This window comes from Sceloporus undulatus, chromosome 5 (assembly GCF_019175285.1).
Source record: "Sceloporus undulatus isolate JIND9_A2432 ecotype Alabama chromosome 5, SceUnd_v1.1, whole genome shotgun sequence".
In the NCBI taxonomy this organism is placed as follows: Eukaryota; Metazoa; Chordata; class Lepidosauria; order Squamata; family Phrynosomatidae; genus Sceloporus; species Sceloporus undulatus.
Window position 1 is genome coordinate 179424665 of NC_056526.1, and position 24036 is coordinate 179448700.

Below are 24036 nucleotides of genomic sequence, written 5' to 3' on the forward strand. Positions count from 1 at the left end.
GTCTGTTTACAGTTATGGATTTTGGATACCACGTCCTATAAACAGATTATGATGATTTCGACACTTTCTGACATCCTGATTCTCTGCAATACAAATCTTATTAAACTTCTACACTACAGTTACAGCACTTTGACAGTACAGTACTTTAACTTCCATGGCTCCTTTCTATGAAAGGCTGGGATTTATTATTTCATGAGTTACTCTTTATCAGAAAACTCTAATGCCTCCCAGAATTACAAATCCCAGGACTCTGCACAATTCAGACATGGCAGATATAGTGGTATCAGAGTGCTATAATTATGTGGCATGAAAGAGACCTTAACCTAGCAAATACTCTAAAAAATAATGTTAAATCTAATTGTATATAATTTATATTGTGGGTTCTAGTGTAATTCTCAAATTTCTCTACATCAATTTGTTCTGAAATAAAGTTAGATACAATATATATAACAAGTTAGCTGAGTGTCTTATATAAATGATGAAATATTAAATATCAGCAATTTCAGACATATTACAAATTGGTTGTTACTTTTCTGATCATGTATCCTGGGCATTCTGCTGTTCAGTAAGCAGCATTTAGTTTTAATAATTGTTTCAGTGTTAATTGGCACCTCCAACTGATTATCTCTAAAAATCCTACCCTAAAATTGTCTGCCTCCCTACTAGGCAATGGACAGTTCTGAGCACATTCTTTTCTTTAAGAATGAGTTGGTTTCACTGAACATTTTGATTCAATTATTATTTTAAGAAACCTGCACGTTACCGAAGAGCAATAAGCTATGATAGCAAAGAATACTACATGCGCCTAGCTTCTGGAAATCCTGCTGTCTTTCAAGATACCATTGAAGAGAGCTCTGAAGGAGAAGCTGCTCAGCAGGAGCCAGAACATGGTGAAGATACAATTGCAAGAGTTAAAGGTTGGATCTTTTATTATATATATATGCCCATTCCATTCACACTTGGCAAACTAAAGCTGTTGATGGGAAATATGTAAACAAATAATAAGTTATCTAGAATATGATGAGGGGTAAAAATCCACCATTTTTACACTCACAGTTGCTGAGGACAAGGCAAGGCCTTTTTGAGTACAATTCCCAGAATTCTCCAGGCAGCATGGCCATCTATTATGCTGGCTGGGGCTTCTAGGCATTGTAGTTCAAATCAAGCTTTGGATAAGATAAAAGTATTTAGTGGACCCATTTTTCTTCCCGTGATACATGACTTGTAACAAATGTAGACATACTACTTTTAAGAATGTGGTATTATAAATGTGTGAGCCTTCTGTAGAAGTCAAACCTGTTTGAGGTTTTTTAGAGACAGACTTTTTTTCTTTTTGGCCACTTGTTCACTCACAAATCCAGTCTATCCTGTTTCTGATTTAATTTTCTTTTTGAAATAAAAATCCACATGAAAGAATTTTTCAAAATATGATTTCTCTCAAAATGTTTTAACACAGTTTGATATATTTTAAACTTCAGAGAATTGTGTTATAATACAGAAAGTAATGCAAAACCCAAAAATAAAGTTCCAGTCACCAATTCTTGTCTCAGAAGTATAAATCAGAATGTATAGAATGGATTCATCAAGCAGTGTGTGGCTTGTTTATGGTAGAAGGCATGCTTGTATGGATTTTAGTTCATATAACCTTACACTCATAAAGATTGATTTATCACATTTTTATCCTGCCTTACTCTTAGGAGATATATATGGGTTGTACACATTATATTCTCCCATGAAATCCCTACAGCACTCCTTTGTGGTAGCTTAGAATGACAGTGTGACTTGTTCAAAGACATGGTCCAGCCAGAGCTATGGGCCCATTAGTTGCCATTGACATGATAGCTTTTAATCACAATTTGGTAAAATGAAGATACAGTAAAATGAAGATATGATGCCCCATATCTTACTTCATTTATTCTATCACAGACTTATTGGAACCTGCTTCTTTTTCTAAGCTTTTGGGGTTGGGTTGTGAATCTTAAGTGGAATGAACATGTTGGTTTGCTTCTGTTAGACAAGAAGGATGAGCAGATTCCATAGAATCTGAGGAACCAATAGTGGATTAAGATGAATGACATCAGTGGAAAAATCCAGCACTGTGTAGGCTACTTGGAAGTTTGCTAAATCTTAATGATAGCTGAAGTTAGACCTTGACATTTTTTTTGATAACTCACTTTAGATAATGTCTGAAAATAGCCTAACAGACACCACAATAAAAGCATAGAGAATGCAGGATCATAAACATTATTATGAAGTCAAAGGCTTTCACGGCTGGAATCCATAGTTTTTTGGGGGGTGGGTGGGTTATGTGGCTGTGTTCTGGAAGAGTTTATTCCTGATGTTTTGCCAACATTTGTGGCTAACTTCCTCAGAGATGCCAGCCACAGATGCTGGCGAAACATCAGGAATAAACTCTTCCAGAACATGGTTACATAGCCTGAAAACCGCACAAAAACTATGAACATTATTGTTCAAGGTTTGGTGTACTCATGAATTTAGCCCAGACTGAGATGCTCAAACTTCTGCGGTGGCCAGGAATACATTTCAGTAGTTAAAAGGTAGTGTATTAGCTCTGCCTGTTACTTGAAATGTCAGTTCTTACATAGAATCATAGAATCATAGAATCATAGAATCATAGAGTTGGAAGAGACCGCAAGGGCCATCCAGTCCAACCCCCTGCCATGCAGGAAATCCAGATCAAAGCATCGTCGACAGATGGCCATCCAGCCTCTGTTTGAAGACCTCCATGGTGCTCATGCTTCAATTTCATCCTGTTTGGATTATTATAAAGTGCTCTATATGGAAACTTCTGCTGGCCCAAAGAGATTCAGTCAAAGTGCTGGCCAAGGCTGTTTACAAGGAGCATGCAACTCCCTTGTTAACAACAGCATTACTGATTACCAGTCTGTTTCTGAACAATTCAAAATGTTAAGTGGGTTTAACCTAGCTGAAGGGCCATATTCTCCCATAAACTTACCCCATCTTTGAGATCTTTGAGGATGGCCATACTCTTGGTTACATCACCCGCGGAGGCATTTTTGATGAAAGCATGGGGAAGGACCTTCTTATTGACTACATCCAGGCTCTGGAACTCCCTTTCTAATAAGATTAGACAGGCTTCCTCTTCAGGTTCTTTCCTTTAGCATGTGAATATTACTACTACTACTACTACTTCTACTTCTACTACTATTACTACTACCACTTATTATTATTATTATTATTATTATTATTATTATTATTATTATTATTATTATTGTATATGGAATAACTGAGTCCTTATAAGAAAAAATGCATTTCTTGCTTTTTTAATGCGTATATTTTAAATTGGTTTTAATTCTATAAATTGTTTAATTACAACTTAGTAATATCTTTTACCTATATGTATTTTTATTGCATCTGTCTTTAATTCCATCTGAGTCCAAGTTTGGAGAAATAAGCAGAATTATAGTAGGGATGGGATGGGGTAACAACAATAGAATAATTTCAAAGACTGTGTTCAGGTAAGTGAACTGTGTAAAAATCTGCAGAACAGCAGAGTCCTAGTTGTGCTTCTCTTAGGTTATGCTAGAATAGATTCATGAAAATCTTGCAAATAACATACAGTACGACACCCATAACTATGCGACTGGGACCTGTGGTTTCACTGACCCACATCCAAAAAAACTAAGGTGTCTCTAGGCATCTGGAGGTCCTTCAATGTAACTCTATGGTCAACTTTGACCAGAAATATAGGGTTCACTATTAGCCACAATTTTCACTATCTTCAGTAAGACTGGGAAAGTATCCCCTGCAGATAGGAGGGGCTGTACTGTAAATGATATGGAGATGAAATATGCTTCTGTATGATTTCAGTGTAAAAAGAGGTTCTGAGACAAATGGGGCAGGGTCTGCTACTTCTCACTACTATTTCTGAATGTTTTACATTTCTGCTCCCCTTCATACTTGTTTATGTGAATGATCTTGTTAATTATATTTACTTATTTACTATACAAACTCATTGACTTGCATAAATGCACTGCTGACCAATTCTAATAACCTAATGCAGGTCTTGTTAAACCACCCCTGAAAAGATCTCGTTCTGCCCCTGATGGCGGTGATGAGGAGAATCAAGAGCAGCTGCAGGATCAAATAGCTGAGAGTAGCTCTATAGATGAAGAGGAAAAGACTGATAATACAACCCTTCTTCGACTGCTTGAAGAAGGCGAAAAGGTATAGTATATCTAGCCCTTAATGCCCTTTTCCACTGTAAGTACCTAGACCTTCCTTAAGATAGGATGTGTAAGGAACTTTGGAAGTTAATATATGGCAGGTTTTTGAGTGTGCTCTTTCTCCATGCTCCTTTCTGTCCACTCCAGGAAGTTGTTTATCCATTTATAAATTAACATGACATTTAATTTCATCTGCAGTTAAGCATTTCTTTTTACAACTTCTTCATAATAATTCTAATTCTACTGAAAAACAGAATATGTAAGCCGCTCTGATAGCCTTTTGGCTGAAGAACAAGGTATAAATACTCGAAATCAATCAGTCAATCAATCAATCAATCAATCAGAGCTCAGAAGTTCTCAGAATTTTAAGGATATCATGGCCTTTAATCTTCTGTAGGTATATTTAAGAATGGCCAGGAAACAATTTTTTAGGAAATAATGGCCAGAATTCTTAAGTGCTGCTGTGAGCATTCATAATATTTAGGTGTATAAAACATGGAAACATTGCTTTCAGTGACTGGGGAAACAATTAAAATGAAGTTCTTTTTATAATAAGGTTAGTTCATAATTAGTTAAAGGAACTTTTTTTTATAATCGGTGGTATTTTTCTTCTATGAGTTCCAGTGTAGTTTTTTTGTTTTGTTTTGTTTTGTTTTTTGTTTGTTTGTTTGTTTTGTTTGTTTGTTTGGGGTTTTTTTTTGGAAGAGACCATTTTTCCCCAGGCTCATTAGTTAAAATGTGGAACTATCCCCAGAGTAGTTGCACTGTTCTGGGACACTGTCAAAGGTGGCTTGTTAACACAAGGTGAACTTTTTTCTGTGGTTTGTAGCTTTGTTTTCTCAGCTCTCTGAAGCTGATTTTAAGGACACATATGGGCTACTGGAAAAAGGATACTCCTCACAGTTCCACATGGAAGACCACAGCTGTATCCATGCTGGTGTCCAGAACTTTTGATGTTTTAATTGGCTTATTATCACAACCAGCTTTCTAAAGATTTTATAAATTAGTAAGCATGTAATAAATAGACTTCTCATGGTGATTTTCTTTCTTTGGATTTATCCTTACTCTGTCACTGTTACTTCCCAGTTTCTAGTGACATAAAAAGCAGAGCCTGCTGACACCACTGACAAAATAAAATCACAATTCGGAAGGAGTTACTTGTTCACAAAGAATTACCTCCTTTTTCTTTTCTGTTTTAGCTGCAAATAAGACACTAGCCTCTTCTGCAGTATTGAAAAGTGCATTGTAGGTTAGAGATTATATGTTAACATTTTGCCATTTCAGAGCAGGAACTTGTGAGTATTTTTTTTTTTTAGATTTCTTGAACTGTGTGTTGACTTTTTTTTATCATGCTTTTAAAATAACAAAAATAAATAAAGAATATAGGTCATGGTGAACCAAGCAAAGAAGACCTGTTGCTACTGCCTGAAATCATTATCCCCAAACAGTTTATTTTCAAGTAGTCTCGTTCAGTGAGGTTACAGTACCTGAGCACGCATTTCATGTGTTGGAAATTGTGTGCATATCCGTCTATCAAATTATTTTATCCAAGGGCAGATTATTTGTTCCATAGTATCTTTCCAATTTGTCAATGCAATCCTTTATAAACCACTCAATTTACTGGAACTCTTAATTGTTCATTTCCTCTCCCCCTTACCCACTTCAATGGAACTTACAAGGTTTCTTGAGCAACGTCACTTTTGTATCAACAAAGATATGTATGTTTCTTTTTCAAAAATTTATTTTACTCCCTATAAATAGTCAGCAAACGACCAAAGGTTCCTAATGACTTGAATACTCATTTTGTCCTTTTTGCATCTTATGCTGCAATTACTTTTTTCTCATTTGGGCTCGACTGTGTATCAGTACTGATGTGCTTCCTTCCATTACTAAAGCCAGTATTTTGTCAGCTTTTCTTACGTATGTAATTGGCTGGACCTAATCCCATCCCACTGCCATCTCCTTTTCTTTTTGTATTGTGTCTTAATGAGATTGTAATCCTGAGGGCAGGGAACTAGGTTTTTATGGTTGGTCTTTTACTTGTAAAGTACCATATACATTGATGGTATTACATAAATAACTAATAGCAATCCCTGTAATAATAATATTATGTGGGTCTTATTATAGATTCAACACATGTACCGCAGTGCTCGGGTTCAAGGCCTAGACACCAGTGAGGGGCTGCTTCTGTTTGGTAAAGAGCACTTTTATGTCATTGATGGATTTACCATGACTGCCACCAGAGAAATACGGGATATTGAGACCCTGCCTCCAAAGTAAGTTAGGTCCTTCCCCATGCTTAAAAATTCAAGGAAGAAACTTGCCTTGATGTGTGAAACAAACCTAAGTGTCAGGATTGTAGAAAATACTATTTCCATTGTTAGGTTTTTGGGCAATAGTGCCTAAATGGAAATATATCAGATGGCTTCCTAATCTTGTCATTGTTTTGCCAGTGCTCATATTGATAGCATATTAAAATATGATCAATAGAAAATGTATGGGGAAAATAAAGATTATTTGATGCCTTTGATTTATGATTTTGCTCCTGTCTTCCTTCTTCTCTTTCACTCTGTACAGTATGCATGAGCCAATTATACCTAGGGGAGCACGACAGGGTCCAAGCCAACTCAAAAGAACATGCAGCATTTTTGCATATGAGGATATCAAGGAGGTGCATAAAAGAAGATATCTCTTGCAGGTGATATACATTTAGCTTTTATTGGAGAGTAGAGTTTTGGGACACTGTATTTTTAGGGTGGAATGCAATCCTACAGATAGGACAGCAAGAATTTGGTCCTGCAGATAGGACTTGTATGTATTTTTTTAAATAGTTTTGACTGGACACTGCAATCTTTTGAAAACATAAACAGAGGCAATAGGAATAATTTTAAAAGCACTATTTTATTATTTTTTACTTTTTCAAGGAAATAGATGACCACAAATAGATTTCTCACTTAGATTTTAAAAAGAGAGAGATTTAAGCTTCATAAAATCCCATCATAATCTTGGTAGACATTTTTAAAACACACCATTTCTTTGCAGCCAATTGCTGTAGAAGTCTTCTCAGGAGATGGACGCAACTACCTTCTTGCTTTTCAGAAAGGAGTAAGAAATAAAGTCTACCAAAGGTATTATAAATTGATTCTCAATATTCCAGTTAGTTTATCTGTGATTTGTTACTTTTTATATTTGTAGTTTGAGATTCTAGAAATGTGTGTGTTTAAGTATGGGTTTTTCATGCTGACAGTAACCAACTTGGCCTCCTCTGGGAAAGGGAGATATATAAACAGAATAAATAAACCATTAGATACTGTATGTTTAATTAAATTTTCAAAAACGTTTTGAGTCCCTCATTAGGGACTCAAAAAAAGATCTAAGCAGTCATGGTGTAAAAGAACAAGTCCTTTTTTGATCAGTAGAGGTTTAGAAAACTAGATGACAAAGTAAGAAATAGTGAACAGTTTGCACAGTTGGGAATTAAGTAGTAGAGCTCCCCCAAGTATCTACATTAATGTTGTGACCTGGCGTCAAACATTATTAATAGGTTAATCAAGTTTTGTAGATGGCATTCAGTGAATTGTATTTACAAAATCCCATGCAGAATGTAGACCTCTGAAAGGAAACCTCACCAAAGTGCATGCTTTCTGTTATTCCATTCACTCTTAAACATATTTTACTGGATCGTCCATGATCCTTACATATAAGCCAGACCATTCTCCCTCCATAGCCAGTTTCCTATAACTTTGGGCTGAAACAGACAGGCCTGAAGGGGTGGCTTTAAGCTGCCCCTGAGAAAGTCAGATGGGGGCTGCGGCAGCTGTATACCGCGGCCCCAATCTGGCCAGCTTCTGCCCCAAATAAGAGTGGAAAAAAACCACTTCTATTGGGTGGGGAGAAGGTTCCCCTTTGCTGCTGGAGCTAGCTTTTCGCTGGCTCCAGGGCGAGAGCATCTAAATGCCATGCCCCAAGTCGCCCAGAAGCTGGGCAGAGTGTAATTGCTGGCACTGCTTCTGGGCAACTCCAGGGTGTGGCGTGTGTAGGGGTGTGGCATGTCTAAACATGAAGTCTACAAGCCAGCTACAAGCCGGCTTCACTGGGCCATCTGTTTCGGTCCTTAGTCCTAGTGCAGAAGACAATGGTGACCTCTTACTACAGGAATCATTTAAAAGACTACTTGTTTGTCAATTTTTCCCCCATTAAGAACACATTTCTTTAATGAAAATGAAAACAGTGGCATTATTGTTTAACAGAACTGTTGAAGGTAGAGCAGTGGTTTCCAGTCTTTGATCAAGTGTTTTGGACTTCTTCTCCCAATATTCTTGGACATTGGCCATGATGGTTGATGCTTTGGGAGGCTGAAGTTCAATATACCTGGAAAACCAAAGTTTGGGAACAACTGGGATAGGGTAACCTGGAAGTTTCACATTTATATGGTCACCATAAGTTGAAGCTAATTTGGAGGAAGTTAATAAGAATAACTATCTCAAACTGCTTGGCACATACATTTTGCTGATTATATTATCCTCTTAATTTTTAAAAGGTTTCTGGCTGTAGTTCCATCTTTAACTGACAGCTCAGAGTCTGTATCTGGACAGCGACCAAACACCAGTGTAGAACAAGGGTGAGCATATATATTTTGTTATACAATGCAGCATATTAGGAAGCAATATGCTTATTGCAAGTGTGAGTGAATTGCATGGCCTTATTCACAGTATATGCATGTGCAACCAAAGCAAGAAAAATTATTTTTATTCTTTCTGTGAATACAGAATTCTGCTCTTCTTCTGTACATCATGTTACATGAAGTGTACATGAATGCTCATCTCTTCCAGCAGGCCTACCCAGTAAAGCATAGCATGTAATTGGTATATTTTAAGGAATGTGAGTGTATTTTAATAGTTTTATAGTACAGTGGGCCCTTATTATCTACTGGAGTTTGGTTCCCGGACCTCCCGTGGATACCAAGTCCCATTAAATACAGTGGCATAGTAAAATTGTGCCCCATATATAAAATGGCAAAATCAAGAGTTGCTATTTGGAATTTATACTTTTTTAAAAATATTTTGAAGCCGCGGATAATTGTGGATAAAAAATATCCATTGATAAGGAGTGCCAACTGTATTGTGTTTTAACTGTTGTTTTATATGTTTTCTTTTTAAATTGTGTTTTGTATTTTAACATGTTGTACCCTGCCTCAATCCTTGAGGAGAGATGGAAAAGAAATAAAAACATGTTTATTGTTATTACTGTTGTTATTGTTATTATTATCATTCATTCTGTTGTTGTTTTTTCTAATGGCTATGGAAGTAAGTTCACCCGATTTTACACTGAAAATAAGAGATTTCTGTATCTCACTTCCACTGAAAAAGTCAATTGGAAAATTGCAGGTTGCTCAGAACCTCCATGGTGCAGTGGCACCTCTGGATTTCAATGACAGCCTGTTGAAAACACCAGAGGAATTGCATTAATCATAAGAATAAATCTGTTATATAGTAGTGTCACCCCTTGTTGACATGCAGGTGCTATATGTGGTGCTTAACAGTTGTATAATACAATTTTAGACAAGTGCTGATTCTTCTGTGATATTCACCATTATGGGTTAAGTGGAGAAATTACAAGGCTTGCATAAAATTACTAGCATTGCTTTCATGCCTTATTACTCAAAGGCAAGGCAAAAAAACATGATATTTCCTGGTTTTCATTAGGTCTGGCTTGCTGAGCACCTTAGTAGGGGAGAAGTCTGTGACACAGAGATGGGAGGTAAGTATACAAAGTATGGTAGTTTCATAATCAGCTGAAATAAAATATTTGGTTATGTACTTGTAATATTGAACCTGAATGTTCTGTTATGTAGTACTTTGTTTCCATATTTTATAAAGGGGAGGATAAGTTTTATGCTTGCTCTTGTAAAATGTACTAAGTGCCTTTCATTTTGTGTTTTATCTTTAAAAAGAGAGGTGAAATCAGTAATTTCCAGTACCTGATGCATTTAAATACTTTGGCTGGCCGATCTTATAATGATCTCATGCAGTATCCTGTTTTCCCGTGGATTCTTGCAGATTATGATTCAGAGGTAAACAAAAAAAAACCTTATTTTCCAGAGGTTGTCCAAGTGAAAATAGAAATCTTAGATAGTGGGAGAGCTGAAATGTTACATTTAAAAAGAGCCCAACTTAAGGTTGCTCTTGGCATAATATTTAATACTGGCATTAAGAAATGGTGCTTCCTCTCTAACCTAAATTATTACGTTGCCAGAAGCCTATAGCATCATTGATGGAAATCATGAGCAATTTTCTAGAAACATGGCATTTTAAAAATTACACAAAGAGCCAGTCTTGGAATGAGCTTCTTTGGGGATTTTCTCAGGATAGCTCCTTGTGCCGGGAGAGTACAGTTGGCCCTCCATATCCACAGATTTAATCATTATCCACTGACTAAATAGTTTTAAAAACTATTCCAAAAAGCAAACCTTGATTTTGCCATAAGGGACCTCATTTTACTATATCAGTGTAAATAATGTGACTTGAGCATCCATGCATTTTGGTATCCATGGGGGAATTCTAAAACCAGGGGATACCAGGGGCTCACTGTATCAGATCCAAATTGAATAGAAGAAAGTTTGTTACTTGCCCAAAGGTTTTTGTAAATGTTTGGATAGATTTTTTTAAAAAATCACTTTTCATTTAATTGAATGGCAGTGCTTTAGTGATTTAAATGTTCATTATAGTCATTTATATGTTACTTTTTTAAAATAAATTTGGGAATAACTTGTGGGAAGGGGTTTCAGAAGAGAAATCTGTGTCATCTGCAGTGATATGTAGGGGAAAAGTCAAGAACTACCAGTAAGTGCTCTTGATGAAAGGGCTACACAATTCCCATGCTTGCACTTAGCAGATGAACCATAAATAAACTTCATGTTCAAGTAATCAGTAGTCAGTGAAAAGAATTTTGTAAGAATGAATTTTATTTCTTAATCACTTTTAAAGGAATTGGATCTTAACAGTCCAAAGACATTTAGGAACTTAGCTAAACCAATGGGAGCCCAGACTGATGAAAGGTTAGCTCAGTATAAGAAGCGCTACAAAGACTGGGAAGATCCTAATGGTAAGTGACTACTATATGAAGTTGCCAGTAATGTGCACTCTGGCCAGCTACTTGTTTACTATTGTCTACTATTGTTTAAACTTTGTTATTATTATGTGCATTCAAGTAGACTCTGACTTATGGTGACTCTTATAATGGGTTTTTTGTGACAAGCTTTATTTCTCTAGAGATTTCTTATTACCATCATCTTAGGTTCAGAGAATGTGACTTGCCGAAGGTCACCAATGGGTTTCCATGTCTGAGTAGGTATTCAAACATTTGGAGTCCTAGTTCAACATATGAAGTACTATACCATGCTGGCCACTATACTGTTTTTTTAAATAAAAGTACCTCAAGAAAGCATTTAAAACTTCAGTTAGATACCCTGTACTTTTGTCTTATAGTAGTAATCATGTTAACTGTGAGGGCTTGCAAATAGGGACACAAATTAGTTGCCAATAGGGAGGCTTCATATAGGTATTGCTGTTTTTCCATCTTCTACTCCACTATATCCACATTCACATGAGAGAGATTACTTCAGGCATTGTCATGTTCATGCATATCTGCATAATGTAAAACAGTTTGTGTCTTTATTCCCATAGCAGTTAGCAGCAATGCAAAAATTCTCCCAGGAGCCCTGGAGAGAAATGAGTGGGAATATGACTACAGAGCAAAAGGAAGTGGAGGGAGCTGTAGTTTGAGTCATATATGCCCCAGTTTCTGTTTCCTTTATGTATAGTACTAGAGAAAGATGGGAATATAAGAATGAGCTTTGAAGATCATAGAAAAAGCTGTGAAGATAAAATCAATGAATATTTATTCCCCCAAACTCATTCTAATACTGTGACACTGGCTGCTACTTTTGTCTGTAATGATTTCTGAGATGTTGAAGTTACAGCATTTATTACATCAGGATAGGATGCACTTTGATCTAACTTACAGTTCTCACTTACTTCCCCACATGGTGAGATGAGGACAGGCTTGTTGTTGGGCAAATTTTGTGTTGTACAGATGGATAATACTTCAGTGTTAGGTTAATCTAATTTGTAAACTCTAAGGTCTTGGAAATATTTCAGAAGACAATAAATAAAATGAAAAATGAAAATCTTTCTAGTAGATCTTGCCATGGTTGATCTGAAAATGCTTAGTTTTTTTGTGGGTTTTTCAGGCTATGTGGCCATGTTCTTGAAGATTTTCTTCCTGACGTTTTGCCATCATCGGTGGCTGGCAACTTAAGAGAATTCTCTGAAGATACCAGCCACAGATGCTGATGAAACATCAGGAAGAAAACCTTCTAGAACATGGCCATGTAGCCCGAAAAACCCACAAAAAACCATGGATGCCGGCCATGAAAGCCTTCGACTTCACATTGAAAATACTTAAATTGGAAGAATTTAAGTTTTAAAATTGTTTTCTAGGACATGTTTCACTTGGTTTACTTGAGTCATTGGCAAAATAAGACATTTTATTAATACTGTGTTAAAAAGTTCAGTTTCAAAAGCTTTTAGTGTCTCACAACATTCTTACTTGAAATGTATTTCTTCATATTCCTCATATTTTTTATAATTTACTTCATATTTTTATTTTATTTTCAGGTGAAACTCCAGCTTATCATTATGGAACCCACTACTCATCTGCAATGATAGTAGCTTCATATCTTGTACGAATGGAGCCCTTCACACAAATATTTTTAAGGCTTCAGGTAACATATGCACTTCTTTGATAACTTTGTTATATCATCTGTCAGGCCCGATTTGAATGTCGTGGTGGGTATGCTTAGCAAAACCCAGCAGCGTCAACTGAGTGGTTCTATTCAGCCACTAATAGTTATATATTTGTCATAGGTATGCCAGCAATCCATTTGTTTTGTGTGTCCTCTGCAGTCATGCTAAGTCTGGATGTATTTAAATATGGCAGATTCATGGAGTACCCCACAATGAAAGTTTTCTTACATACTCTGAGTTCATTGCTCTTTGTTCAGGTCTTGGAAGAGGAACTGCGTTTCCCAAAACCATAAGGATGATCAGGAGGGGACCAGGAAAGCACTGACAGTTATGAGTACAAAGGAAAAGTGCAGCTAGGCTGAATCTGAACTTTAGAAATAATCCTTGACACCACTTTAACTGGCATGGTTCAATGCTATGGAATCTGAGGAATTGTCATTTTGTAAGATATATAGCCTTCTATATCAGAGAGCTCTAGTTCTACAACAAACTTCAGTTCCCAGAAATCCACAGCATTGAGCCATGACAGTTAAAGTGATGTTATTTCTGCTGTGTGGATACAGCCCCAATCATATCAGGATTATATTCCTTCTGTTTGAACTTTGATCAGTTGGTCTTAAAATGCTTCCATATGATTCCACCTAACTAGGAGAGGGGGGTTCTGTGATCCATACAGTCTTTAAAATATAAGGCTGTGAATCTGAATGTAATATTTTCTTGGACTATTAAAGCTTAGCTTCATATGGAAAATCAAAGCCTATTTCAATGTCTACTCAAACCGATTATCAACTAACCTTTTGTTAAGGAACATACTTTTTTAGGATTTCAGACTGTAGCTCGGGTTACTCAGTAAGAGAGAGAACAAAGGAACATCTCACAGGGGGAAAGTTTCTAGTCTCCTCTTCAGGAGCAGATTGAACCTGGCTGATGGCAGCAGGTACCAAGAAATAGTAAGCCCTCCAGTTCCAGTCTATATGAAATCTGAGAAAATAGCTCTGATATATTCTTGGTAATAAGTTTAAACGAGGCAGTGTTTGCATATATGTAGAAGCATTAGTGCTTTGACTATAATGTTTTTCTAAACTAATATAATTTGATAGCTGCATTTGCTGTGTTTCTATCTCGATTGCAAAGCACAAGTTGCCTTTTTTTAAAAAAAAACGGATAAAAGGCAGCCTTTTAAGGAAAACAGCAAAGAATCTTGTGGCACCTTAAAGACTAACAATGTTCATAAACATCCATGGACTACATCCCACTTCAACAGATGTGTATTTCTTGAATCCTGCCTTCTCCTCCATTTTTTTAAAGAAAACATCAGAGACCTTCATCTGATGAACTAGACTAAGTCTACGAAAGCTTATGTTACAACTTTTTTCTCTAAGTTTCCATGCCTGAGCGGGATTCAAACCTGGGTCTCTAGAGTCATAGTCCACCACTCAAATCAGACCTGAACATGATCAAGTATTACCTTTTTGTCAATATATCAATCTGAGAAGCCCATTGTTTTAAGCAATGACCATTTTTTCTTGAATTAGGATGGGAAATTTTCCCTGAATTAGGATGGAAAAAAACTATAGATGCTCTACTACATTTTTTTCAAAGATGCAATGAACAATACAGGGAAAACTACAATTCAAGTTATGCAAAGGATCCTTCTCCTTTCCATTTTCAGGGTGGTCACTTTGACTTGGCTGACAGAATGTTTCACAGTGTGCGTGAAGCCTGGTACTCTGCATCCAAACACAACATGGCAGATGTCAAGGAGCTCATCCCAGAATTTTTCTACCTCCCAGAGTTCTTGCTCAATTCCAACAACTTTGATCTAGGTGAGAGAAGTTATTTTGATATAAGCTTTAAAAGTTGCTTTTTTTTTAACTGGGCATGAGAGTTTGTCAATTGTAGTTCAGAAAGTTATCCTTCCAAGCTCTAGATTTGTTTTTGTTTTTTTTTGGGGGGGGGTGTTTTGTTTTTGGGGGGTTGTTACACAAATACTATTGTAAGATAGATTTTTCAGTATGCTAAATTTGTTTATTTAATAATTATATCCTACCTTTCTTCTAACAAAGGGATGCAAGGTAGCTTAAAACAGACATTTTTTTTTTCCTGAAAGGAAAAGAGAAGGTTTATGGCTTAGACTAAGAAAGACTAAGTTCAGTTCTGTTACCATACTGAAAGCATATCCAGAGGTAATCTGTTCTTCAGTTCTGAATATGTATCTATGCTTTTCCTCACAACTCTAGTTGGGTGAGGGGGCAGTAGATCTAACAAACTGAAGTCTTCCCATAACTACTAGTTTGAGAGTTTGAATGGTTGTTTCAAATTGCTCATTGATAAGTTAGAAGAACATTTAAGCACTGTGTTAAACTTTCTAGGGAATCACACTTACTTGCCATGAATTCTGCTGTGCTCATAATGTTTACTTTTTAGGTTGCAAACAGAATGGCACTAAACTTGGGGATGTAATACTTCCCCCTTGGGCTAAAGGTGATCCACGTGAATTTATCAGAGTTCATAGGGAGGTAAGCTACTCTCTTGCTAAAGTTACAATATATTTTTGTAATCTTCTGTTCAATTCTTGTGTTACTGTTCGGTGGCGGGGATGACATATTTTCCCAGCTGTTGTATTCTGCTCTGAGTATTTTTGGTATTTGTTTAATAAACGACAGAATTCACACATTTTTCTATTTGATAATTGTGGTAGTTGAAAAAACTACCTATGCATTTTGTAATGATCAAGCCAGTAGGTTATTCTGTATTGTCCCCTACTGTAATCATGACCTCTGTTTATTGTGTACATTTTTAATCGCAGGCTTTGGAATGTGATTTTGTGAGTTCACACTTACATGAGTGGATTGACTTAATCTTTGGATATAAACAGCAAGGGCCTGCTGCAGTAGAAGCTGTTAATGTGTTCCATCATCTCTTCTATGAGGGACAAGTTGACATATACAACATCAATGATCCATTAAAAGAAACAGCTACCATAGGATTCATTAATAACTTTGGGCAGATACCTAAACAGGTAATATTGTGAAGAATATTGGTTTGAATTATAAGTCCAAGGCAATGTCTTATATTTTTCTTTTGTACTTCTGGAGATCAAATTCCTCCTAAAGTTTATCATCCATGGTTTTTTGGAGGAAGGACCACTCATTTTTGATGTTTTTCAGTTCTGTTGTTTTATTTGTTGTTGTGTGCCTTTCTGAATTGCTGCAACCTTGAGGAGAGGCTATCACAAGGTTTTCTTGACAAGATTTGTTCAGTATAGTTTGCCCAAGGTTTCCCAGTTCATAGTCCAACACTCAAACCACTACACCACACTGGCTAAATCATGAATGCTTTGGTGTTTTATGGTTCACAATAGGAAATTATCTTGCAAATTGTGATAAATGTATTTGATTGAGAATTCTGCACATCAATAGCGGATAAGTTTTTGTTCATGTTGATGTGAGATTGTGTTGATGTTACTGTATTTAAGGTCATCACATGACATCATAACTGGGGGAGAGATATGTGATTTAGCAATCAAGTAAAATGCTTGTTGCTCCATATTTTCATAGGGTTTGGTGACAAAAAGATTTCACTGAGGATCAAGCATATAAATTTGGAGCAAGTAGAACTGTAAATACCCATGGCCTGAATGTAATCTGGATAGATTTTTACATCATTGGGAAAAACTTTTAGGAAATCAGATATATTCAGATTCCTTGACTAGATCAGAGCTGATACCACAATTTTCAGTTAATACAGTTTGTTCCATTTCATAATCTTCATGAGTTTCACTACATAAGGCTTTTTAACTGTCTTGATTAAATCCATACAGAATATGGCTTGCTTTCTCATGCTATTACAGACATTCTTAATCATGCAACTTAAGTTAGTCAACAGTCTCACAGTTCAAAGTAGTATACCACAAGTAGCTGGATTGTTGGGGCCCCTGGCTCCCCCCCTCCCCAGTTAAAAAAAATCTGCAAACTTCAGGGTACCCTCAAAATATTTGTTGCCTGTCTTTTTATTTCTCAATAGCTTTGATCCAAAACACACTGCTGAAATAATCCAGTTTGAGACCACTTTAACTGCCCTGGCTCAGTGCTAGGGCATTCTGGGAACTAGTTTTGTGAGACATTTAGCCTTCTCTGTCAGAGAACTCTGGTGCCACAACAAACTACAATCCCAGGATCCCCTAACACTGAGCCAGGACAGTTTAACAGTCTCTAACTGGATTATTTCTGCAATATGTTTTGGACCTTTGTAGCATATATCAACTGAAGGGGAATGATTTGTCCTTCAGCTGCCCAATCTTTGTTAGATTTGTATATAGCCACAGTGGACAGTATAGTTTGTGGGCTATATCCCCCCAAAACTGGCTAATCATTTCTGGTCTCCATGTCTACTGTTTCTGAATGATGGAAGTGTTCTGTATGTTCTGGGGGTGTTCTGTAGATTTTTGCCTCTCATGGAGGCTTTCAAGCATGATGCTTTAATGATATGGAGCAATTTCCTTTCGCTGCAGAATTGGGGTAAGGGGCGACACATAGGGGCCTAAGAATAAGAACCTCAGATAAAGCTTGCTTTTTTTCCCATCGTTGCCCTTCAGAAAAACAGTACATTGTTCTGCTCTCTTAGGTATCTGGAAAGTAAGATGAGCAGCCTTTGCCTTCTGCAACCATTACTAAACTTTGCTTCTCCCATTGTTTTGGACTTCAGCTTCCTCATTCCTTCACCATTGGCCATGTCGAAAATTGAAGTCCAGAACATCTGGAGGACCAAACATTGGCCTAATGCAAAAAGTATGCACATTCTAGAAAAGGAGAACAAACACTTCCAATGCGTTTGCAATTCATCACTCCTTTTCTTGCTTAAAATATTCCAAAGACCCACATGATGAGTTCCACGCAATCAAGGATACTGTTACTGCATCACAGGCCTTATGAACAAATTGCACTGGAATGAAGGACAGATTCAAAACCAGTGCTTTGACTTAAAAACAAACAAAAATTTTCTGTATATGGTATAAAATCTATAAATTCCTGTAGTTCCAAATACAATCGGCCCTCCATATGGGCTTTTTGGTCTTTTTTGGTCCGTATCAGTGGGGGTTCCTTTCTAGACCACCCCGTGAATATTAAACAAAAAACAGCTTCTTGATTTTGGGCCAGAAACAAATGTGAGAGTCAGTGAAGATCATAAAGATTCAGCAAACCTATAATTGGTCTCAGAGAAGAGGCAAGCTATCATGTTCTAGAAAATCTATGTACAGTGTAATTTCAGTAGTCTGGTCAAGAAAAAAACAGAACAAGCCAAGTCTTTTTGTTCTAGAAATGAATGCAGCTGATGAATTAACTGAACCTTAAGATTATTTTCTTACAAGTGAGCTGTACCAAAAACAGTCCCATCAGCATGGAACCAAGTGATTCTAAAGCAGCACCTACAAGTAGTACTTGGAGTTTAGAGAATGAGCAAAGAATTGCTCTAACCATCTGTCTCAGCAGCAAGAGTAATTTCCTGGAGCTGGAGGTCAAGAGTGCAATAGATCTAAATTCATTCAGTCATTCATTCATTGTAATGTATATTCTATGTTCCCATTTGTATGCTAAGCCAAATTTGTCTATAGGAATTACACCTCAACAGTACAAACAGAACATTGAAGATATGATTTTCCTTCTACCTATGGCAGTAATTTTAGAGTACAGCTATTCATACATTTTAGATACTTATTCCAGACTCTTTCCCAATTTTCTAATTTGATTCCATACCCAATATTTTGGGCCCACTTATTCATGTTACCTTTTATTACTTCTTGTTCTAGGTCTAGTTTTAATGAGATTCTACAAAGTTTAGTTATCATTTTCTTGCAGCCTCGTCATATTAACTCTTCTAATTCTGAAATTCCTTCTTCAAATTCTCAACCTTGAATCTTTCTGTTAATTGTCTATGAGGAAACAAGTGACATGCTATCCTTCCTTCACCAATTCTTCTCTTGATTTTATTTGCAACTGTCTTTTCTGATTTTTTAGCAATTCTTTATATGTCATGCATTTTCCATTACCTAGACTATCTTTCCTTAGGAATGCCTCATGACTGGAAAACCTCAGCGTAATTTTTGAATGTAATTTATTTTTATATTTTCCCCAGGTCATTATTAATAGTTTTCTTATATAATGTTCCAAAACTTCTTTATCAACTTTATCCTTCTGATACCGTAGATATGCATGAAATCCATAGTGGGAATTAAATCCTTCTAATGCTAGTATTTTTTTCTCTTTTTAATGTAACCCAATCAAGAATGCATAATAAATACCGTGCCTGGTAATATAGCTTAAAATTTGGTAAACCTCTTTTATATTGTTACATGTGTTTTGATAATTATTATTATACAATTCAGTGTTTTTCTTTGTTATAATTATACCTAAATATTTCACTTTTTCTGTATTTTAAAGTTTGATTTTTTTTCTCTAATGCTTCCTCATCTTTTTGATCCAGATTTTTTGTAATTATAGCTGTTTTTTCTTTATTTATCTTGAAACTTGACTAGATTCCAAATTCTTCTAATATCTGAACTAAGATACTATTATTCTTTTTTGGTTCTTTGAGAAATACCACCACATCATCAGCAAATGCCCTTAATTTCAAGGATATTTCTAGTACTGATATAAATAACAGAGGGGACAGGGGGCATCCTTGTCTTGTTCTCTTGCTAATTGAATTGTTTTGTTTTTTCTTGATTTACTATAATCTGGGCAAATTGTTCTTTATTGTTCTTTTTCTAATGTGGATTGAGATTTTATGTTTGGGGTACTAAATAAATTAGGCGTAGGAGACCAATTTCTGAACTGGATTAAAATGATTTACGCCTGGCAGTAATTTTGAGTGAGTTGCAGAAGGGAGGGCAATTCTTTGAGTGCCTGCTCCACTACTGGCCAGCAGCAAGTGCTGGGTGGTCTTTGGCCCCTACTCTCTTTCAGAAGTTGATATTCTTCAGGCAGCAACAGAGGAAGCAAAACTTTAATCTCCTCAAAGACATAATTTGCAACAGGTATGGATGGCATTACTGTGCACTGAAAGAGTATCTGTAACCTTGCTACTGAACCTCATGGAGTTTTTTCTGTGTTAAATGCAGTTGTTTAAGAAACCTCACCCACCAAAGCGAGTAAGAAGCCGAATGAATGGAGAAATGAGTGGAATTTCTGTCCCACCAGGTTTTTCAAGTGATAAGATATTTTTCCATCATTTAGATAACCTCAGACCTTCCCTCGCACCAGTAAAAGGTAAGTGCTGTAATCATTTCATTTAATTTAGGTTTCGTTTAACTATGTTGATAATTCAAGTGCTTGGTTTAGTTTGTGAAAATTTTATAAATCATAATTTTGTAAGGATATGGTTTTTAAAAAATAAAAATAAAGTTTTAAAAAAACCACAATCTGATACTTAACCCTGGAAAGATGTTCCAACACATTATTATGGTTAAAACTGGACAGCGTTAAGAACACACCAAACACAGGCCTCTAAACAGCATTTAAATGCTATAAAAGCTTGGGCTGTCTAAAAGCATCAAAGAAAGGGTCAGCTGAACATCCCTTGGTTAGAGACTTGATTTTAATGAATGCACCAGAGCCTTCTATAAACATAATTTTATATGTAGGGTATACAAGTGGTAGGGTCTACCCTGCAAATAGCTCTGTATTGGACATCCCCTAAAACAAGGAATTGCTCTTATAGAGCTATGTGTAGGCAAAATCACAAAAGCATGGAGGGTGGGAATCTGTTTTGACCTGTGCATTTGGCTCCATTTGCTTGGAGCCCCGTATGAAAGCTGAACCCATGGCCAGAATCCTGTTGGTGACATACATTCACATAAACTATGGTTATAAGAGCATATGTGCTTTATAGTGTATTTCTTAAGGGGGCCTTCAGTACCTCCTCCCAGAACCCAAACAAGGCAGTTTCATACCACATGGTCATTTAATTGCTGGATGAGGATAAGGGCACCCACACAGCATCTAGCCATAGTTCTGCAGCAGGAAGAAAACAGCAGTTGTCACCTTCCTGGAACTGCAGCATATTCTCTATCTGGTCACATGGATACTCTCTCATGGATACTACCAAAGTATGTGCAATTGCAAAGAAGCTGCTGGGAAGTTGGGGGGAGACGCTGCACGTAAATATGCTGCATCTTTGATACATTACATCCAGCAAGCATGCTCAACCAGTACGTTGCATAATAATAATAATAATAATAATAATAATAATAATAATAATAAATTAATTTATGTTTCCCCGCCTCTCCCGATGGATCGAAACGGGGTTACAGGCTATTAAAATCGATACATACACAATCTAAAAAAATATTACATCAAAACATCAACAATCAGACATCCAGGGCCAAGGCCGAATATCGTTGCCAGACAGGCATATTGGTCATCACTCCCCAGGAGGGAAAGCTTGATGAAAGAGCACGGTTTTAAGTCTCTTTTTAAATGTTTCCAAGGGGGTTGTGAGACGGAGCTCTTCAGGAAGACTATTCCACATCCTTGGGGCCATTATTGTAAAGGCCTTTTGGGATGTGGAGACATATTTGGAAGATGGTGTTTCCAGTAAATTCTTACCAGATGTTCTGAGTGTGCGGGGCGGATCATATGGGGAGATGCGGTCCCTCAAGTAACTCGGGCACAAGCCATGTAGGGCTTTATAGGTAATAACCAACTCTGCGAGTATTACTGTAGGATAGCAGCCCATGTTTGCAGAGACAGTAGGAAGTCAGCAATTGTATCTAGATAGGATAGCTATAACTACATAGGGTAGCTCAAAGGATATATGTATTGGAAATTAGAGATTTGGGTTCTGAGTTCTAGTGGGATTCAGACAGATGGCTGGCCCACAATTTCATGTTTTCTTGTATGGTTATTCACTTCAGATATATTCTGTGAGCATGCAAATACATTCAGGATTTATGTTGTATTGCACTGCTGTTCCTTGTTTATGCTTTGACCTATTCTGGTTTACACTGCATCTAGCATATGATAACCCACATTGAACCATTAACGTGAGCAAGATTCAAGTTGTAAGTGAAAGCCATAAGACTGACAATAAATCTTCACAAAGTAAAACTGATTATGCTGCAGTTCATACAGTCATGTCCCAAGACCCAATACAGTATTTCGTTTGCCACTTTGCTGAAATATAATACTGATTGGAGGATTGATTCCTCAAGCACAGTTCTGTTGGAGGAATGACTCATTCCTGTAGCATTCTCATTAGCTAAATATCCTTGAAACTCTCCTATTTAATTATGGATAATTCTGTGACCTAGGTTTTGATAACAGTATGGCACAAATGATCACTGTTTAAATTTTATCCCAAGTTTTCAGTAATGTAAACAAGATTTTCAGTAAGTTCTTATTAAATATTCTGAAATTGATACTGTGTTCAGGTAAGCATTTCACATAATCTCACGTATTGACTGTGTATATAAAAGCAAGATTTTTGTGTGTTACTTACTTCTTTCTTTGATTTTTGTTGTTGTTTTTGAGCAGAGCTCAAGGAGCGTGTAGGGCAGATAGTATGCACAGACAAAGGAATTTTGGCAGTAGAACTGAATAAAGTGCTAATCCCACCTGCTTGGAATAAAACATTTGCATGGGGTTATGCAGATCTGAGCTGCAGGCTGGGAGCCTATGAGTCAGACAAGGTTGGTATATCAAACTTCAGTGGTTCTCTGACTTGCATACTTGATTGTATTGGAACTAATATGAGAAGGCTTTACAGCAGAGTGGTTGAGGAAAACTGCCTAACACCAAGCAGATTGTTCCATTTAACAATTTTTATAAATTCTATATTCAATTAGAGATAATAATTCAAGTATAGATATAATCAGTGTACATAATTTAAAACAACTCCACAACAGCACTGTTCTGTGAAAAATTAACCTTTTTCTTACTTTGCAGTGTTTTTAGTCCATGAATGAATTCATAACAGCATGTAAGAAAACAGAGCTTTGTTGATTAGACAAAAAAGTTAGAGGGTACACCCATTGTCTGAAAAAGGAGTCTTGTGGTTTGTTTTTTAAGAATTCTCTGTCTCCCCCTAATGAATTTTTTCCTGGCAGAGCAGTAATTGCTGCCTCATAGTAAACATTTCAGAAATCCAGGATTTTAGTGTGATTGGATTCCAGAAGATCATAGTCTTTCTAATTCAGTTCTTGTTTCATAGTGTGTGGGCAGAGAGGGGCAGGGAAACCTGCCAATGTCAGTGCAGATAAAATGTACCATTATCTAGTGTGTCCAGAGGAGAGCGACCAAAATGGTGAAAGCTCTGGGAACCATGCCCTATGAGGAAAGAGATGGTTAAGAGGTGATATGATGGCCCTTTTTAAGTATTTGAAGGGGTGTCATATTGAGGAGGGAGCAAGCTTGTTTTCTGCTGCTCCAGAGAATAGGACCTGGAACAATGGATGCAAGCTACAGGAAAAGGGAATCCACCTCAACCTTAGGAGGAATTTCCCGACAGTGAGAGCTGTGGAACACACTCTCACAGAGTGTCATGAGGTCTCCTTCTTTGGAGGTTTTTAAACAGGTTGGATAGCCATCTGTCAGGGATGCTTTGATTGTGAATTCCTGCATGGTCATAGTATCTTCCAACTCTATGATTCTGTGGTATCCATATTGCACTGATGACACATTGGTGTTTATCAGACGAGGTCTTAAAGAGGTACTATTCCAGTGTGACTCCTCTAGCTGCCTCCTGTTGCATGCTGGGATTGGCAGTTTTAAGGAGGGGTATTTAGAATTCTCAGGCAGAGAAGTTCAGCTCCTTAAAACTGCCAATCCCAGCATGCAACAGGAGGCTGCTAGAGGAGTCACACTGGAATAGTACCTCTTTAAGAGCATACTGTGATAAACATCTGTGACTGGTGGTTTGTGGATTATGCAAAATGTACAGCATTATATAAATAAACGATGATGATGATGATGATGATGATGATGATGATGATGATGATGATGATGATGATGATGATGATGATG

General features: G+C 36.8%; 1 protein-coding gene across 6 annotated transcripts in view; it reads left to right on the top strand.

The window, feature by feature from the left end:
* The window catches only part of WDFY3 (WD repeat and FYVE domain containing 3), a 162921-nt gene that overhangs the window by 126199 nt on the left and 12686 nt on the right, over window positions 1-24036 (top strand). For all 6 annotated transcript variants that reach the window (XR_006103935.1, XM_042466670.1, XM_042466673.1 and 3 more), the window contains 15 exons: window positions 749-917; window positions 4046-4209; window positions 6336-6484; window positions 6786-6906; window positions 7251-7336; window positions 8749-8829; window positions 9914-9968; window positions 10162-10281; window positions 11195-11312; window positions 12887-12993; window positions 14688-14841; window positions 15443-15534; window positions 15825-16037; window positions 20136-20283; window positions 22549-22703. Coding sequence is in view for 5 of the 6 variants with exons in the window: in XM_042466670.1 (XP_042322604.1) it covers window positions 749-917; window positions 4046-4209; window positions 6336-6484; window positions 6786-6906; window positions 7251-7336; window positions 8749-8829; window positions 9914-9968; window positions 10162-10281; window positions 11195-11312; window positions 12887-12993; window positions 14688-14841; window positions 15443-15534; window positions 15825-16037; window positions 20136-20283; window positions 22549-22703 (1932 nt within the window). In the remaining variant the exon portion in view is untranslated. The remainder of the gene's footprint in view (window positions 1-748; window positions 918-4045; window positions 4210-6335; window positions 6485-6785; window positions 6907-7250; window positions 7337-8748; window positions 8830-9913; window positions 9969-10161; window positions 10282-11194; window positions 11313-12886; window positions 12994-14687; window positions 14842-15442; window positions 15535-15824; window positions 16038-20135; window positions 20284-22548; window positions 22704-24036) is intronic.